The 20112-nt window shown below is 48.3% G+C and overlaps 2 protein-coding genes across 2 annotated transcripts; both read right to left on the bottom strand.

Moving 5' to 3' along the window:
• Positions 1-8532: 8532 nt before the first annotated feature.
• On the bottom strand, positions 8533-9972 carry LOC120641174. The gene is made up of 2 exons (XM_039917170.1): positions 9149-9972; positions 8533-8681 (listed from the first exon to the last, which is right to left on the bottom strand). The coding sequence occupies exon 1, from the start codon at positions 9695-9697 to the stop codon at positions 9161-9163; it is 537 nt and encodes a 178-aa protein (XP_039773104.1). The 5' UTR covers positions 9698-9972; the 3' UTR covers positions 8533-8681; positions 9149-9160.
• Positions 9973-18878: 8906 nt separating this feature from the next.
• LOC120643047 (dehydration-responsive element-binding protein 1F-like) lies at positions 18879-19506 on the bottom strand. Its single transcript, XM_039919582.1, has 2 exons — positions 19372-19506; positions 18879-19244 (listed from the first exon to the last, which is right to left on the bottom strand). Exons 1-2 carry the CDS (start codon positions 19504-19506, stop codon positions 18879-18881), a joined length of 501 nt encoding a protein of 166 aa, XP_039775516.1.
• Between the last annotated feature and the right edge of the window lie 606 nt (positions 19507-20112).

Below are 20112 nucleotides of genomic sequence, written 5' to 3'. Positions count from 1 at the left end.
TGGCATAAGCTTAGGGACGTTTCGGGCTCGTGTGCCCATGTCGACGATGCCGATACACTGTCACTGGGTTCCTAGGTACGGGTTACATTTGTCACATATTTTAATTATTTCCGTAACCGTTTGTTGTAACTTGATGTTTCATTTTCGCGATGCAGGTTACACGCTTCAGGTCTTCTCCCGATTGCGCGACTTGTGGAGGGAGATATGGCCGACCCTGCACGTCGACCTAGGGACAGGGCTCCACGGTTTCAGTTCGACATGTCCCTCCTCGCGGCACTTCTCGACCGTTGGCATCCAGAGATGCACACGTTTCACCTCCCGGTCGGTGAGATGACCACTACTCTTCAGGACGTGGCGATGCTTCTAGGCTTGCCATGTGCTGGACGAGCCGTGGGCGCAGAGGACGTGGGACTCTCGTGGCGCGACGACCTTTTGGCTCGGTTCACCGGCGTTCAGCGCAACGAGCTAGCGTTGCCGTACCGTCCCTTGCCTGCGAAGTAGGATGTGTGAGCGGTGTTGAGCGTGCGAGGGTACAAGTCAGGAACGAGAGGTCGTGTCCGTGTTTAAAGTGGTAGCAGTGAGCGTTGTGGAGCGTGCGAATACTGAAGGTAGGTGTAGTGAGAGGTCCTGTTGTTTTTTAAAGTGGAATGAGTGCGCGCTGTGGAGCGTGCGAGTGCAGAACCGTGGACGACTGTGGAGCTGTGAGAGGTAATATCTATGTTCAAAGTGCTTGCACGATGCAGGCAGCCCTGCGTGTATAAAAGACCACCTTGTGGTTGACGAGAGCACAAACTTGCAATTCATGTTCCACATTTTTTTAATTAGCCCAAACAAACAGCTATGAGCTCCTCATTCTCCCGGGCAGCTTTCCGTCGGGAAATGGAGGCTAAATTAGGACCCTCTCCTAACGATCCCAATAGATGTATTACAGATTGCAAGGTATGGCCGAAAGGTGTAGAGCCACCCGATTGCTATTGCCAAATGCGTTGTGTTCCGAACATATCTCGTGATTACGAGACTTTTGGCCAGAGGTATTAGTGTTGCAAGAATATCGAGGAAGTCCAAAAAAGAGGTGCAACATCACATGTATAGATTAATTTATAAATATGCTTTTGTTATTTTTAATAATTTTGAATCGTTTCTTGTTTGCAAAAGTACGCTGGTGATGACACGCATACGCATTGGTGTCATTTCCATGAGTGGATTGACACGTGGATCACTCGTCGTGATCAGCAATATATGGAGTGGTTGAAGAAGGTGAATGAAGATTTACGCAAATGCGAGCGTGCAAAAGCAGATATGGCGGGACGTGATAAGGGTACTGCCCGTGAATGATTGATGTTGTACTGCTCCGTCTGCATAAATAATGTAACATTTGTTCGAATTACCTAAGACATGTTAGGTTTAGTCTTGGACCTCGTTACCGTACCTTGCAACAGGTCCTGACATGCCATGTCATGTGTTGTGTGCGTTGAATTGTGTGGACTATTATTTTATTTGTGTTCAATGTATGAACGGTGATTGTTTTGTTTGTTTTTATTGTGTGTACTGGCCGATATATGCCCATGGAGTTGTCATCACGTCGGTCTGAAAAGTTTATTTGTAGAGCAATGCTTATGAAAAATCTTGTTGTAGCTCATGTTTTATGAAATGGGTACTTGTAGTAGAAAGTACACAATGCATATTAATTAGACATTTAAATTACTAAAATAATTGCACTGGCATGTACATGGAACACGCTAACGTCGTGTTCCATTTAGACCTAACATGCCTTAGGGAATATGAAATTCGAACATTACATGATAGTCATCTACTGAGTGCACCGAGGATACTTCTCCTTCCTAATAGCCTCGGGCCCCGCCTCCTTCGCACGGCGGGCCCTCTCTCGCTTCCCTCCTCTCCCTATCAGCTTCACGCTCCTCCGCCTGCCGACGTTCCACATCTGCGAACCTCTTCTGGATCTCTTCTTTATCTTTCTTGCGGTTCTCCTCCATTTTTTCTTCTTGCAGCATTCGCTGCCACCTTTGCGCAGCCCACCTTGCTTCGCGCTCAACGTGTTCCTTAGCTTCGGTCGATTGCTCCGTGTCCAGCCACTGTATGAAATCACAAAGAGGTGGTGGACTCTATTTCCAAGCCGAGTTAAAATTAACTTACTAAACTCCGAAACCCCAAACTAGATAGTGCGAAGTGATACCTTCGCTTTGTCCTTGCCGTAGCGTTTTGGTGGATCGTACTCGTAGTTCTCACACATAAAGAACCTCCTGCTGAAGTCATGGCCCAAAACATTGGACTCCATCAGCTTGCACAACGAACCGCAGAAACACATTGTAACCTGCACTCCTTGAGGCACAGGTTCTCTAATCTTGTTCCATGGAATATAGGTAAAACCAGAGAAAGACATGGTGGTAGTGCGGGGATGGCTAGTGACTTCGTATGAGATGGGGTGATGTACTATTTATAGATGGAGCTATTTGGTTTATATGCAAGGTTCACGCATGTCTATCACCGTTTCAAACGGCGGTAGGTCCTCCCACATTTTTAATTATAATGGGGTGCACAAGAATCTGATGCATGGTGACAGGACATCGAAATCGTAATTAAAACTCATGAATATATCATAAAAATTTATTTTCACATTGTATTAGAGTTAAATCTAATTTGTATTAATTTTTTCAAAAATATTTTCCTAACCTCCGCTGTCTCTATTATTTTCTGAAATATTTCTAAACGTAAAGAAAATAATTACAGTACAGACAGCATATCAAATAATTAAACAGTTAATTATAATACCGAGAGCATATAAAATAATTAAAAAAAGTGCGAATACCTACCGCCATTTCAAACAGCGGTAGGTCACTGGGCGTCTACAGTCGGCTATAGCCGCGCTGTAGCCTGGCGGTAGCACCTACCGCCGGTTCATTCGGCAGTTGGTTGTTACCGCCGGATGAACCGGCGGTACGTTGCATGGGCCGTGAGCCAAGGATCTTACCTCCGGTTCATCCGGCGGTAACAACCTTCCGCCGGATGAGCCTGCGGCTGGGTGACATTTTTTTAAAAAAGATCGTGACATATATTTTTGATAAATCGAAAAAAATAATATAAAAATAAAAAAATTCTGGCAAACACGTGTTTTGGCCCAAGAAGAACTGAAGAAGCTTTCGTGCCCTCCACGGCCGGCAGACCTGGTTGGATAAAAAAAAAACCTTTCGCCATGGCGCTTCTTCTACCGCCAATATATTATTGGAGAAATAATGTGTACACTCTCCAGCTGTGATGAAATTTATCATAGACCTCCATCTCGTGACCAACCGTGCGATCTCATATTCCATATGAACGATAAAAAATGTATTTAATTTTTTTTACCGTATACCATCTGCCATCATGCATGGGCTCAAACCGATGGCGACATAAAGTTTTTCACCGGCCTGAGGTGACATAAAGGCTCATCGAGTTGTGTGAGGCTGCATAAAGGTGACATAAAGGCCCTGTTTGTTTCCGCGTCCAGGAGACGCGCTTGCTGGGGACGCGCGGCACGGAGAAGCGAGCCAGAAGTCGCTTTCCGCTTTTCACCGGCCGCAGTACAAATTTCGCGTTTTGCTACCGCTGCGTTTGACAGAAGCGAGAAAAACGCCGGGCGTTTGGCGGGATTTTTTCGTCGGCTCGCTTCTCTCCGTCGAGAATCCGATTATAAGCGGTCCCAAACAGGCCAAAAGGCTCATCGAGTTGTGTGAGCCTGCATAAAGCTGACCCACCTGTACTGTATTGCCAATCCATTTTCAATCCGTGAGCCACTTATTTCAAAATTTATCAAAAAAAACTACCGTTGCACATGGTCATCTTCTATTTTTTTTCTTTAATTTGAATGAGAACACGTTTGTTTGAATATACATCAAGGTACCATTTTCGATATACACAAGAATCCATAAACACACGTTACTCAAATCGGAGTACCACGGGGTACCCAACTGTACCAATGCTATTTAGTGTTGAGTACTACAGTGTACTCAACACCACCAAAGCTCATTCACGTTGTACACCTAGGTTCGAACATATTTTTGAGTGTGATTCCAAAGATTGGAGGACACAATTCTGTATGTCACGATGTATATTAACAATAATAAGAACACATACAAATTCTTCCTGTACATGCACAGTTTGCGCCAAGATCACTCTAATTTACATTTTGCTACTTGACAATATTTCTCTCCCTGCCATCCGTCTCTCCTAAAAAATGGATGTACAATGCGAAATTCTGTCTGGCACCTAATAAATCTGTAGAAAACATTTTTGAGATGCCTCAGTGCTACTGACCTTGTGGTCGTTCGGAGTTTTGGACAGCGAGCTGAATATCCCGTACACGAACACCGTGTTCAGGGCCGCCACGGGGACCACCAGGAACTGCCTCCTCGCCGGCGACGTCGAGTGGTCGCTGATGGCGCCGACCTCGAGGGCCTCTGCGGCGGCCAAGAACGCGGCGCCGAGGCCGGCCACCCCGGCGCTCTTCAGCCTCGCCAGCGCGGGCCTCCCCACGCCGTGGCACATGGTCACGGTCAGCACTAGCACACGCGCCACGGCGCCGCGGAGCGCGCCGTAGGTGGCCGCCCAGAACACGCGCGTGCTGCCACAGTGATGGTGAAGCAGTGCAGCCCTGGAGGTGTCACGCGGCGCCGCCAACGCCGGTGGGCTCGAGTCTCCTGCGAGATGTCCGCCAGAACACGCTCCTCCACCCGTCGTCGGCGATGCGGTGGAAGAAAAGCAGGCGCTCACCATGCCAGGTCGGCTATCCACCTCGCTCCGTGATGACGATGCAGCGTGTCGCCGGGTCCGGCTGCTCGTGCGCGGAGATGAAGTAACCTCGGGTGCCCCAAATCGTGTGGCGGTCGTGGAACAGGCTGCCCGCGGCCTCCGGGAGCGGCTTGGGGCACTCGGACCCCGGCCGATACAGAAAAAACTCGCTGCGCCCGTCCGCTCGAAGACGAACGCGACCATATCGTCAGCGTCATCCGCGAACTTGGCGTTGAAGTTGACGGACACGTCGTCCGTGTGGCACAGCCCATCGAGCTCCGAAGCATCGGGAGCATCGTCCGAGAGGGCCGGCACGGCGAGGGGGAGACTTCAAAGACGAAACCGAAGACGCCGCAAGGGACGCGCGCAGCCCAGCGCCGGCCGTTCCCATGCAGCTGCACTACCACCATCACCACCATCTTGGCACTCTGCGGTGTTCCTCCCCTCGGTGCCCGCCGCCATGCGCATCCCTGCGCGGCTGTGGTCGCACCCCGCTGCTGCGCACATGCGGCTACCCCAGATCTGAGCTCGGCAACGCCGGATCTGGACTTGCCATCGCCGAATCCAACTCGGGTGGCCTGGTACTGGATCTGGCCGTAGCATCGCCTCTGCTCGGGCCAGAGCACCGTGAATGCCGGCTTGCAAGAGAGGGCCAGACGGGAGAGGAGAGGGTACGAGCTTTTCAAATGACGTTGAAACTCTGTGAAGAGAGAAGAGTACTATTTTTATTATGTATAGTATATAGTTCTGTATATGTACTGTGATCCCTATCGTATAAATGCGTTGATAAAATACTAATGTACCACGATTCCATATCTCGAAACACGTCCAGATGAGATCCACTTTAGTTTCATGGAGTATATTATCATACTCCCTCCGTGCTAGAATGTAAGTCAAGCTAGAGTTTTTAGGACATATTATGGTTATATAGAAAAAACTCTTCCACTCCTAATTATTAAATATTGAGAATTTGCTAATTAAAATAGTATGCCTTTTCCCATGCACACCCTCCATATATACCTCATCTACATATTGCATGCACATCTTTCTAGTGGGAAAGACCCGAAAACGATGCACAGTTAAGATGGTTGGGTTCACTCTCAATCTAGAATGACTTATATTTGAGGACAAATTTTGAATCCCAAAATATAAGCAAAAATGACTTACATTTGAGAACGGAGAGAGCAGTTCTTATTAGAGGATTTTGTTACGACTACCATGCATAATGTCGCCATGGGATCTGGTGCAGTCGTGCCAGATCGACGGGGCGCTGGCCCCTGTCAGGCACGCAAGATCCGCTCGATCCCGAAAGCGGAAAAAAAAAGGCACGGAGGATCTCGGCTCGGCACAGCTCTCTGCAGACTGGACGACACGACCGCCGAACGAGCTGCTCGCTGCCCGTACCCCACCCGACACACCATCCCGCCAGCGAATCCTCCGCTCCGCGCCGCCGCTGCCGCCGCGCATTCCGGTCCCGACCAAGGATAGGTTCGCGCGTGCGGCGCGCCGATGCCACCTGGCGATCGCTGATCCGACCCACCGCGATCGCGCGAGGTGGATGGCATCGCCGAAAGCTGGTACTAGTAGCTCGCTCGGCAGCCACCTGCGGCGAACTGCCGCGGGAGAAAGATCGCGGAAGCACCTTCGTCACCAGAGCAGCGCGTCTGTTCGATCTGCCGTGTGGGGGGCACCACGCCCGGACGGCCGGTAGTACACGCGGCTGCTACGACGTGCGCGCCGATCCGGTTGTTCGGTTCAGTACTTCAGTTGGGTTCAGTCCAAAGACTCCAACGCGACCGTGGAACGAACCAGCAACTACCCCAAGGTGCCGGTGGTGGCCCGGCCGGGTGCGCGGCGGCGGAGCGACGCGCTTGCGCGCGACATCATATACTCGTATCATCAGCTTCTCTCTGTCTCCTTTTTCGTGCATGGTTGCAGATTTTCAACACGCGATTGGAAATTCGAAACCCTCCTCGCCATTAGATTAGTTCGTCGGGTCGACGGCGAGTTCGGTCGCTGTCAAATTTTTTTGACGTTCGAATTGAGTTGAGCCTTTCTTCCTTACTTTCTTTCTTTCTTTTTGAGGATAGAGTTGAGTTGAAGATGGAATAAATTGGGCGGGTGTATTTGTCTTGTGGGTGGCTGGGTGTATAGAGTTTAGTTAAGAGGGTGTAAATATGATAAAAATTTAGCGTACTGTCGTGTTTAAGTGTTTAATGCCTTAATTAAAAGAAGAAATCACTGTTTTTCCATTTTTAGGGGGTGCATAAGAACAGGGGAACTAAGGGTGACTGTCCTAAAAACGCCATGTGTTAGGGCTCAGCCTTCATCGTTAAACCTAAGAATAATTAACCTCGGCGTTATTGATGGATTGGCAATCGTTGCTGCTAGCGTTTGCCGATCGTGTTATATTTCCCCCCCCCCAAGGGAACGGCAAGAGATTTGCCGTAATAATTTTTTGACGAGGGGAACGAACTGATCGTGTGGTATTTATTTCGAGGATAAAGTCTGTTTTTCAACCCTGAACTATCACGATAGTCCGATTTTGACCCTTGAACTACGAAACCGGATATCCTACACCTCCAACTAACGAAACCGTTTGAAAAACAACCCCGGCTCAACCAAAGGCGGTTTTGCTACAGTAAAATGTCCGAATTTCTGGAATTTCACACCTCTCTCAATTAAATAATAAAGAAAGCATAGTTAATATTGTCTAAAAATGATGATATTTTTTTGGGAGGTAGATCAAAAGACAAGGAATTTATTTTGGCTAGATGTGATACATTAAACATAATGAAATTTGAATTATAAAATTTTAAAAATGGGTAGAATTCAAAATTTCTTGAATTTTTGGGTTAGCTAAGCCTTTGATAAAAATGAAATAAAAATATGATAATTCATAATTTTTTATTTAGTTTAATAAGTTATTTTTTATTGGCCCAAGTTTTTATGAAAGTTTTTGAATTCCTTCGCAATGCTCAAATTTGAATCAAATTTGATTCCTCAAATTTTAATTTATGAATTTTCTATAGAACTTGGGCCAATAAAAAGTACCAAACTAAACTAAATAAAAAATTATGAATTATCATATTTTTAATGCATTTTTATCATAGGTTTAGCTGACCTAAAAATTCAAGGAATTTTGAATTCTATCTATTTTTAAAATTTTATAATTCAAATTCCTTTATGTCTATTGTAGCACATCTAGCCAAAATAGATTCCTTGTCTTTTGATCTACCTCCCAAAAAAATATCATGAGTTTTAGACAATATTAACTATGCTTTCTTTATTATTTAATTGAGAGAGGTGTGAAATTCTAGAAATTCGGAAATTTTACTGTAGCAAAACCGCCTTGGGCTGAGCTAGGGTTGTTTTTTCAAACGGTTTCGTTAGTTGGAGGTGTAGGATGTCCGGTTTCGTAGTTCAAGGGTCAAAATCGGACTATCGTGATAGTTCAGGGTTGAAAAATAGAATTTTCCCTTATTTCGACGTGACAGCTGACTGGCTGCTTCCCTAATCTGCATAGCGATAGCAGCCTAGCGATAGGCTAGATGCAGTAGCTAGGATCGAATTCACAAATTTAGGTCCCGTTTAGTTACCAAAATTTTTCCTACAGTATCCGTCACATCGAATCTTTCGACATATGCATGAAGCATTAAATGTAGTTGAAAAATAATTAATTACACGGTTTAACTGATTAGCACGAGATGAATTTTTTAAACCTAATTAATCTATGATTGGATATTATTTGTCAAATAACAACGAAACGTGCTACAGTAATTTTTCGCGAACTTTTCACAAACTAAACATGGCCTACTTGTCTATGTACATTGGGTCTGGCATTTTCATCGATCCATTGATCGGTCCGTGCTGCCATGGTGTCTTGGCTACATCATGTCGCTGGTTTCCGTGAGGTGTGTGTTCCTATCCTTTTGCGGAGGGGTGGGATTTCTCGTCATCCCTGGTGATGACGTCTCTGTCCTGGTTGCCGATCCTTTTGGCGATAGCGGACACTTGTTCCGGTCGCCGGTCCTTGGGCCGGCGGCGGCGGATCTCTCAGCTCCTCCTTTTCTTCTTGTCTTGATGGTCGATGGGTGTTCATCGACTGCGACTCGTGCTGGACGGAGCTCTGGGGGACGAATCTTGTGGCAAATCCATGCGTTGGAGTCAAGCAAGGAGATGGGAGGTAGCTCTTGCTCGGCGACGGCGGCCAGCGCCGGCGTCTGGGTTGTTCGGCTTGGCAGGGGCCTCTCTGGAAGTTTGGGGGCCATTGATGTAATTTTCTTTGTTTCCAGGGGGTCCCTTGTAAGTTTCCGGGGATGTGCAACTTATTTAATATACTTCCCCTTCGCAAAAAAAAAATGTAGCTAGCTAGCTAGCAGCTGATGACCTCGGCCAGGAGCTTGTACCGCCGCACCCTCACCCGGTTGACCCGAGTCTTCCCCGCCCGCATCACCTCCTTGCTGCCGCTGGCATCGGTAACAATAATTTCCTCCGGCTGCGGCGGAGGCGGAGGCATCCTCTGCTCGGTCTTGTGTTTCTTCTTCACCGGGCGGCCGGGCTCCGCGGGCGGCCTCCTCGACGAGCACCCCTCGTGGCGCTGCTGCCGCTCCTCATCGGGCGCCGGCGCCGTCTTCCGCTTCTCCTTGGGACTACTACTGCTATTAGCCACCGCCGCGGCGGCGTGGCCGCCCGGCCGCCCGCCGTGGTCGGGCAGCGGCGGCTCCCGCAGGCACCAGTTGCACCGCCGGTACGCGGCCGCCCTCGGGTACAGGTCGCTGCAGTACCGGTGCTGCAGCCGGGTGCGGCAGCGCCGGCAGCGGAACAGCTCGCCGGGGAGGCCCTGGTCGCCGCACATGCAGCACACGGCGGCGGCGCTCGGAGACGGCGGCGGCGGCGGCAGCGACGCCATGGCGGCAGCAGAGAGTCCGGATCGAGCTAGGGGCCCGGCGCGGGGCGGGAGAACGAGAAGAGGCGAGGCCGGCGAGGGTCTATTTATGCCGACAGGAGGGGAGAGATGGAAGGAGGCTTTTGGTAGCAGGGATTTGTAGTAGTGTATGAACGCGGTTGTCGTGGAGAAGGCAGAAGACCCGCCCTGTCTTTGCTGCACGCATAGCGATCAGCCAGGGCCCAGGGGACCCACGGCCTCTCGTCCTGCCGCGTCCTGCACCCGCCGAGCGAGCGATCCCGACGGCACGACGACGCTCGCCCCGTCCGGCACGGCCGGTCCGGGTCCGACGACGACGCGATCCGGCCAGCCTCTCGATATATCGTCACCGCCACAGTAACGGCGATTGATGCGAGAGAAGAAAAAAAACGTGCTCCCTGGTTTCTCTTCACGCTTTTTTATATGCGCGGGGGCAGGACGTGTTGTGTTTCGCGCGGACGGACACGAGCCGCGCGCGTCGCCGTCGACGACGTACACCCGGCGGCGATGGGCGGCGGACTATATCTCGTCGCGCGCCGCCGGGCAAAGCGGAGCGTCGATCCCGGTCCCGGCCGGGCTGGGAGTGGAATCATCGTTCGGGTGATGAATCGCGGCGTGACGTCGGATGGCGCGAGGCGTGGCGAGGGGGCACACTACACGACCCGGACGACGGACTTCTTGTGCTCTCGCGTCGCGTCGCCAGGTCTTGGCGTCTTGCTTGCGCACTAAGACAAGCGGTAGCGGCTGCTAGCTGCTTAGACTTTGTTGCATTGCTAGCGATCGGTGCACGGCTTGTTGATGGGCTATCAGTGGCCAGTCTCGACGCCATCTTATCCGGTTTCATTGGCCATATCCTGGTGTGAAGCGGTGTGAACCCGGGGGACCGGCTCGCTTGCTTCGTCGTCGACCCCGTCCGCACGTCGGGGCGGCCCTCGGAATAGCTTGACTCAGTTCATCGTGTACCCGAGCAGCTGCTAGGTTACTAGCCCCTGCCCCTCATGATGTCAATTGTCATGCATGGGTGCCTTAAGAATCCAGGACAGGAAGAGGCAATCAAAGTCTACGGACCCGGTCGGAGGCGCAAGCACCTTTTTTAAGAGGAGAGATCGATGCTGCCGCGTTGATCATTTCGCGTAGTACACTGCCGCTGCGTACGAGGGCGACGAGTTAACAAATGACCAGGAAAGTTTCTGAGCAGATGCGGTCGGCGTCTCCGGCAAGCGCGGCGCCGCCGCCGCGAAAGATGCGTATACTACGTTTATACATGCGGCGACGACGAAGCTGCCGGGTATTTGCCTGCTTGGCTGCTGGTTAGATCGTCGCGCCTTCGTTTAATTTCCGGCTGGGCCGAAGGGGTGGGGGTTATTCACGCAAATATTAAGAGGCACACGTATGACTGACAGTCAAATCATCACAGAAGATTGAATAACTATCTTTTATTTCGGAATAATTTTTTGTGTTCCCAAATAAATTTTTTGTATTGCTGGAACAATTAAAAATTTATTCTGAAACAAATTTTATTGGGTTACACATGTGGGCCGGTTTGTTGAGTCAATTTAGGCCAAAACATAAAATTTGGAGTGGGACAGGCTTAGTGTGACAAATCTGCTGGCAGCATCCATTATTCATCACGCGTGTGGCTGCGAGGTGACGGAAGGTGCTCATCCCCGCTGCCGGTCGTCTTCCCAATCTCATATGGCTTCTGTCGCCAGATCCATCGCCCGGTGCTTGCCCTGTGCCCCCGCCCGTCGCTCAGCTCCCGCGCCCCGGTCCGGTCCCTAACCCACCCGTTATCAAGTCACCACCCCTGCGCCCACATCCCCGCCACCAACCGCTGCCGCGGCCACGTAATCTGCCATTACCGTCGGTCTTCCGTCTTCGCTACTGCCCCCAACTCCCTTTCTAAGTCCGGTGAACATAACATCCCCCGGCAACTCCTTTCCCCTAACCCCGACGGCCAATCATCATCACAAGCTCGGAGGCGAAAGAAGAACATTGTGCATTTGCGATGCCTTGCCCTCCATCGGTCGCGTGATAGATATACTTCCGGACGGAACGCGCCAAACCATCCAAACTGGCAATAACCGAGTATCAAGTACTACTTGGTAAGGATGAAAACGGTCGGAAATAATCGGAAATAGACTCCACCACTTTCACTTTTACATTTTTTCATCGGAAACAAAAGCGGTACGGTATTTTCGGAAACAAAAACGATGCCGGTATTCCGATAATTTCGAAAACGGAAATATACAATCGAGAACACATTGATAATGGTCGAAACCCATCAAAACGGTATTTAAAAAATGATAAACATATCAAACAATAGAGCATAACATTAACTATATGACTTGACACATCTCATATGCAAGTAGTGAAGATTCGATTAAGATATTAATTCAAATATCGAACCAATTCGTGATAACTAACACATAGTAGCTTGCACGATAGTAGCATGCACGATAGGATGGTGGAGCCGTGGAGACTGGAGAGGGCGGTGCCAGCAGGCGACGGGTCACGACCTCACGGGGGCTGCCGCTGAGGGCTAGGGCACGAGAGTCAGGGAGTGGGGAGTTGGAGATTTTGAGGCTAGGGTTAACCTGTAAGGCGGGGCCAATCGGGAAGCCCGCGAGCTATTGGGCCGGGAAAGTATGTGTTGGGCTGGGCTTCAAATATGATAATACCAGCGGTAAATTACCGGATAAATACGGTAATTTTCGAAAACGGTTGGTAGAGAATGAAATCGTTTTCACTTTCAATTTCGGATAAAAGTATCATTTTCGTTTTTGTATTTTCGGTAGCCATTTTTATTTTCGTTTACACCAAAATCTCGGTAAAATCTCGAAAACGGTTCCCGGTAATAAAAAATTTTTGTTTTTGTTTTCAACCCTACTACTTGGCTATATTTGCTTGCCGTGTCAACAGTTGATCTGATTATCTGAGCAATTCCACCCCCGAATCACACATTCGTCCACATTCGTCCCCGTAGTTTTTTTCAGACAAATTTGGCACCCGGTAGGCACCAGGCGTCGGCGAGGATCAGCCAAATGTAGCGGCGCCGACCACTGTGAGGTGTGTAGGTTTAAAAATGGTTGGGAACGGACGGGAAAACTATCTAACTTTTAGACTCAGGAACGGGAGCGGGAACCCCGGTCGGGAAAACAAAATCGGTTATACAGTATGCCGAAAACGAATCATTTCGATCGGGAACATGTTGGTAACGATCGGAAATCGATACTTCAAAACCAGAAAAACAAATCATGCACCACATCAAATATTCGACACAACAAAACTCATACAGCCTTGATATACATCAGCAGACCAGGACACGAAGGATCTAAATCACTACATCTCTTCACGGTCTGCAGCTCCTGTCACAGATTCTTCTTCACTACAACTGCACTAGCACTACATCTTCTTCACGGATTCCTAGCTGCAGCAGTGTAGCCTGCAATGCAGGCCTTCCTGGGGGCAAGCCGGCGACGGCGACCGGCCTCAAGCGGCTATGGTCTGGCTCCCTGGGCACGGGCTCCGAGCGACTGCCGCCCCGTCTGCCGCACTGGGAGAGTGGTAAGGAGACGGGAGGGATAGCTGGGGAAGGCAGGCAGACCGGCAGAGGCCAAGCCAGGCGAGATGAGCGGCGAGCCTGCCCGCCGGCGGCCGTGGTGCTGGGGCCGACGGAAAGAGAGGGTGGGAGGCAGAGAGCGAGAGAACAGGGGCGGCCGGCTTGGACTGGTGCGGGAGTGCCCTGGTAACGAGCCGTGGCCCGATCCTAATCCAAGCTCGGTCCTTTTTCTTTGGGTAGGTGCCGATCATCCAATTTGAACCCTTCTATTTATAATTCTAATTCAGTTTGGGCCCTTCTTTTTAAAATCCTACTCTTGATCCTAACTCAGCCCTTGGGCCGCGATCCTAACTTAGCTCTTGGGCCCTTCTATTTAGCCTCTACTCAAACCTCCTGATAAAAATGCTACGTCTTTTCTGTCGCCGATCCAAATAACCGTGATCTGCTACAGATCAATCTGACGCAGTGAATCAAAATTGCCTTCTGCAAGAGACCGGACTCCCATCATTTGAGGTACCAGCTACTATCAGTTGTTAAATGGAATCAATTACCCAAGGGCCAAGTCAACTAAATAAATGATAATTTCAGTTAAACGGAACAAACGCAAGCAACTGTTTTCACTACCATTGCCACTCCCTTAGCAAAGCCAAACAGAACCTCAAGTAGATGTAACTAAGCTCAAGCAAGTGCAAGTTTACAAAAGCATTGCTAGGGCATGCTAAACTGCCATAATAATTTTCAAAATCCTCAACGAGTACATATCTTGGGAAAGTAGTAAAACAACAATTCTCTCTTTTCCCATTAAGAGACGGCATGATCTAATCGCCCTTGCGACGGAAGGAGCACCCCTCGGTGAGCCTGGCCTTCCCACCAGTAGGTTGGTAGAGAACAGTTTGGCAGCCTGGGCACACAACCACAGTCTGGGAGTGGCTGAACACAGTGGTTCTGCAATCACAAAAACTTTGTGAGATATAGTCTGGGAGTGGCTGAACACAGCATGCTGATATAGCAAAAACTATACAATCATGTTGTGGAATTAGATAGCCTGCTAACTTAGCAACATGCAGCTGAAAGTAGGATCTCGATGTGAACATGCAGCTGTACAACTACAGATCAATTTCAACTTCTCTCATGAACCAACAGCTAGGGCACTAACCTGTCAATCATCATCTTCTTCTTCATCTGATTCAAACATACGTTGTCCAGTCAATGGTTGACCTGCAATGAATAAGAAACATATTAAACCACTATTATAAACATAACCAGCTTTGCAAAATGTATCTCAAATACGACATTTACCTTCATCTGCATCATTCAAGCCAAACAACCAGTCTTTCGCACATACTAATGCTTCAAGAGTTTCTGGAGAGAGAGAAGTCCAATTTTTTCCAAGTATCCTTCCAGCACAACTAAAGGCAGATTCTGAGGACACTGTACTTACAGAAATTGCCAAGAAGTCTCTAGCCATCAGAGCCAAGATAGGATAAGCATCTGCGTTTTTTTCCACCATGCCAGAACATTAAAGTTCTCTCCTGCTCTCACAACTACTCTAGGATCATCCAAATAAATGTCCAATTCAGTTCTTTCTGAGCGAGTCCTCGAGTTTTGTGATGAAAACTGTGCAAATGCAAGTTCCACACGCCGTTTGCCACGAAGTCCAGAAGAAGAACTCGAATTGCCCTGACTTAGTACTTCCTCTTCATGTGAAGTAAAGACAGGACCGCCACTGTTCCTCACAATCCTCTCATACTCTAGATAGTATTGATTCAAATATCGCATGAGTTCTCTCATCTTCTCTTCCACTTGTGCACTCTCAACGGTCATGAAATAGAACTTGACAAAGTCAGCTTTCATCGATGGATCTAGTGTAGTAGCTATAAGAAGTATGATACTAGGTGCAGTCCAATACTTCTCAAACTTGAGATACATAACTTCCGCCAACTCATTGAGCAGTGAATTGGCATTCCACGCCTCATCAAGCAGTTCATCTCGGATTGCCATCATCATCTTCAAAAACATGTGAGCTGTTGGGTGCCTATCCGCAGAAAATGCTTTTGTAGCATCACTGAACCGCTCTAGAAATTCATGAAGCCATGCAGCGTCCTGCCAGTCTAGTTCACTAGGACAATCCTGAAACTGCTCTGCTGCAAATCTGTTGAGGGCTGCTTTGTACTTCAAAGCTTCATGCAACATATCATATGTCGAATTCCAACGGTGGGGAACATCTAGAACTAGCCCTGACTTGCCTCTGAGACCTAAGGTCTGAACGACTGAGTTGAATGTTTGCAGCTGTGAAGGTGTAGAGGTGGCAACCTTGATAATGTCACTTATCCTTTTAATTGCATTTGGAATGACTTGCAGTCCTGCTTGAACCATTATATTGAGAACATGAGCAACACATCTGAGATGTAGATGTTCGCCTTCAAAGAACATCTGCGGACCTAGAGCAGCACGCAAGTCTCTGATTGTTCTATTGTTCACACTTGCATTGTCTAGAGTCACTGAGAACACGCGATCAACCAAACTCCCACTGTGGGAGTTGCGAGTTGAATTTTTTATTTTTTTAATATGATTTTTTACTGAAATTAAGGAATAATACTTTGGATATGAGAAATTTCAAAACTAGTATATTGTCGTCTATTTTACTAAAATTAAGGAATAATACTTTGGATATGAGAAATTTCAAAACTAGTATATTGTCGTCTATCCGGCAGACGAAATTCAAATTTCGTCGCCCGAGAAGACGAAATATATAGATTTCGTCCGTTCAGCGGACGAAATTAATATTCGTCCACCTATTAAACAAAAATGCATGGAAATAGTCGAAAATACATGTAATTTATGATTTTCGTAGGCGAAACTAAATTTCGTCTACCCGGCGGACGAAAATTGAGATTTCGTCCACTGGGTAGACGAAATTTCGTCTACCCATCAGACGAAATTTAGTTAGATTTTTTTTTTTGATTTTCACTTTTTTTATGGCTCTCAGAACTCGATCGGCAGCCTCGTCAGGTAAAAAAAATCCGTGCGTCATTTTTTTACCTTGCCTCCACATATTTCTTTGCTGATGCATGAGGGAACAAATCCATACTATTCTGATTTGAAGTGTGATGATTGCAAATTGAAAGCGTGTGCTACGTGCATTCCTGCTCCCTTGAACAAAATAAAAAAACTCGGCAGCAGAGTAGTATCGATTTGTTCCATCAGGCATCAGCAAAGAAACATGTGGAGGCAAGGTAAAATAATGATCCACGAACTTTTTTACCTGGCGAGGCTGCCTTCGAATTCTGAGAGCCATAAAAAAAAGTGAAAATAAAAAAATCTAACTAAATTTTGTCTGATGGGCAGACGAAAATAAATTTCGTCTACCAGTGGACAAAATCTCTATTTTTGTCCGCCGGGTATTCGTCTACGAAAAACGTAAATTACATGCATTTTCGTCTAATTCCATGCATTTTGGTGGACGAATATTAATTTCTATATATTTCGTCTTCCCGGGCGACGAAATTTGAATTTCGTCTGCCGGACAGTAGACAATATACTAGTTTTGAAATTTCTCGGATCCAACATATTATTCCGTAATTTCAGTAAAAATTCGTATTAAAAAAATAAAAAAATGGTTGCGAGTTGGTCTCGTGGAGAGGTAGGCAGTGCTCTGGTGGGCTGGGCCGAGGAACGTTTGTGGGCCGAAAAAGAAGTTTTGATCCTTTAGTACGGAAAATACTGCGGGAATTTCCCAGAAACAATATAGGAACCGAAAATACAGTTGGTATAACTCCTGAACCGATTCCGCCCCTGGTTTCGCCGAATTTTCCTTTTTTTCTCCTTTTTCTTGTAAAAACGATATTCGAGCAGGATAATCGGTATACGGTGCCGGTCGGAATGGGATTTTTCCGTCCTATTTTCAACTCCAGAGGTGTGAGAGCTTGCCATCCTCTCATAGGATGTCATCGATCGGCCTAGGCTTGAAGAACCTCGTTGTCTCTTGCTCAAGAACTAGGGCTGAAAAAAAAGCTCGCGTCTCAAAGCTCGGCTCGGCTCGGAGCGGCTCGCGAGCTTGGAACGAGCCGAGCCGAGCCTCTTTTCTCGGCTTGCTAAAACGCCGAGTCGAGCCGAGCCGGCTCGCCCTAGCTCGCGAGCCGGCTCCCGAGCTGAGGCCAAACCAAGCAACCAGCCCAAATTGCCAGCCGCCAGCCCATCAAAGCTACATTCTGTTATGAACTTTATGCCTTTTTTCTTGCTGTTACATTCATGAACTTAATTAGTGGGGCTAAGAGAACCTTGTCGTTATGACTTATCAGTGCTTGCTGTTTAGACTTAAAGAAAATTGTTGTTTGCCTTATTCTAGCTTTTGTCGTTTGCATTTTTCCTACAAAAATTGCTCTGTAATGCAATGGGCTGCTTTGGCTCGCGAGCCGGCTCGAGCCAGCTCGCGAGCCGAGCCTCTTCTATGGGCTCGTGAAATCGCCGAGCCGAGCCAGGCTCGGCTCGCTGCACGACCGAGCCGAGCCGGCTCGGCTCGTTTCCAGCCTATCAAGAACATCGACAATCTATACCCGCTTCAACATTCATTCTTTGTTAAAGATATATATTTTAAGCCAACATCCACTTAAGCCAACATTTCGGATACACTGCTTGAATATTCTAGGTGGAAATGTGACACACTGTATCCAAAATATTGAACATGGACATTCATTGTTAAAGTAGTATATTTTTTTGAAGTAATAAAATATGCAAAATGTAGTATGAAAAGCCATACCATCAAGTCCTGTCTATCTACCAATAAGAGACGCCTCTCTATGAAGGGTACCAACTAATTGATCACTGATATAAACTTAATTCTAACAGTATCACCCTGTCCATTCTCCCCCAGTGCGACCTTGGTCCGTTTGGTTGCCTGGTGTGGGTAGCCTAGTAGTAGTAGGCGTAGCAGTAGAATAATACTAGATGTATGTATGTACTACTGCAGAATTTGTACATCTGGGAGGCCTCCCCTCATGCTTTCTGGTTCTCTGCTTTCCTGTGAAAGTATGCAGAGTCCAGGGACGGGAGTACGGTACTGGAGCTGCAGATACTCGTGTTCATCGATTTGGCGGCAGAGTAGGAGCATCAACACCACGCTAGCTGTAACTTTGGCTACGGGTACCAGCTGATCGATCCGCTACCACATCATATATATATATATATATATATATATATATATATATATATATATATATATATATATATATATATATATATATATATATATATATATATATGACAAGCCAGGAAGCTCGTCGTCCCAACACCACGCTAGCTAGTAACATTGCAGTGACGTGCGTCAGTGCGTGTAGCCGTACAAATGTAAAAAAAGGAGGGGGAGGGGGGGGGGGGGGGGGGCTTCACATACTACAGAAAGTTCAGTATTCCTACCCTGTCAGTTTCTACCAACCATATTACTCCACGTAAAAGAGGGGAGTTTGCAGCCGGGCTGCACGGAATTTTTTTCCGTTAACATAGGCATGGCCACAGCAAAGAAACATGCGCCTCGTCGTGGTCACGTTCGGTACACACAGCGTGCCAGGCAGGATGGCTCAGGAGTGATCCAACAAGCTCATGCCATCATTGTTGTCCTCCTCCAGCGACTCGGCTCCGTCCGCCGTGGGGCTCAGCCTCGACGGGCGGGCTCATCATCAGCCCCTCGGCCATGCCCTCCACTTCCAGCAGCCGCAGCATCCGGAGGATGTCGTCCTCGTCCACAATGCGCCTCTCCCGCCCGCTGCTCCGATCCGAAGCCGATACCGATGCACCGCCGGCCTCCGACCCGGACGTACTCGCCGTCGTAGCCGCCTGCGGCAGATAGGAATGGTCAGCGCATTCACCCGGACGACCAGCCATCGAGGCAGCCACCGCCGCCGCGCGGATGTCGTCGGGGGAGCACCGGGCGGGACGCGGCCGCGCCGGGGAAGTTGAGCGCGGCCTCGGCGCCTAGCAGTGCCCAGTGGCGGAGCTACGTGGGCTCATCGGGGTCCCGCGACCCCGACGAAATCTGTGAAACTCCACATAAACTACTGTAGATCTCTGCATTCGACCCCGGCGTCTTAATGGAGCCGACCCCGGTGGCACAATCGTCTGGCTTCGCCCCTGGCAGTGCCAATGGGGCGGCGGCGTACGCGGCGCCAGCCATCGGCGTCGGGTACGTGCCCAGCCAGATCCTTGTGGACCTGTGGGGCTCACGGCCGGATCTCATACACCCACTTGCCCCCGCGGTACACCGGGTGGCGCGTGTCCGCACGCGCCTCAGTGGCAATGGCGCACCCGCCGCGTCCTGCTCCTACTCCATCTCACCGGACATACGAGCACAAGCCTTTCCTACGAGAAACGTGCTGGAAATCCTATGATCACGACCATGGCAATCCTAGGAGCACGAGGGGTTTAAAAAAGAAGGAAGTAGGTGGAGGAAAAAAAAACTTGGGACGACGCACTATTACAAAACGGGTTTTGGGGTTGGAAAAAACTAATTTTTAAGAGCAATTCTCAGGGCTAAAAATGTTTTTTTCAGAGGAGGATAACGCGTCCGGTACCTGCCCCTTGAAAACACATTTCCAAGGGCGGCCGAGGGGGTGATCTGCCCCTGGAAATGGGCCCGCCAAAAATTCACTGATTTAAATTTAAATTTTCAATTTTGTTTTCTACTATTTTTAAAATTTTGAATTCCCGCCAAATTTGATCTATCAAACTAGTTCACGATCGAGCTATGAAATATGTTTGATAAATATAATGCATACAAGATTAAATAATATGAAAATAAAATATCATTATAGAGTACCATTAGAGTACATTATTAAAGTGCTCA

The sequence above is a fragment of the Panicum virgatum genome, chromosome 7K, assembly GCF_016808335.1.
Source record: "Panicum virgatum strain AP13 chromosome 7K, P.virgatum_v5, whole genome shotgun sequence".
Taxonomy (NCBI): Eukaryota; Viridiplantae; Streptophyta; class Magnoliopsida; order Poales; family Poaceae; genus Panicum; species Panicum virgatum.
The sequence above is the reverse complement of the archived record's forward strand: the minus strand, read 5'-3'. Positions and strand labels throughout refer to the sequence as shown.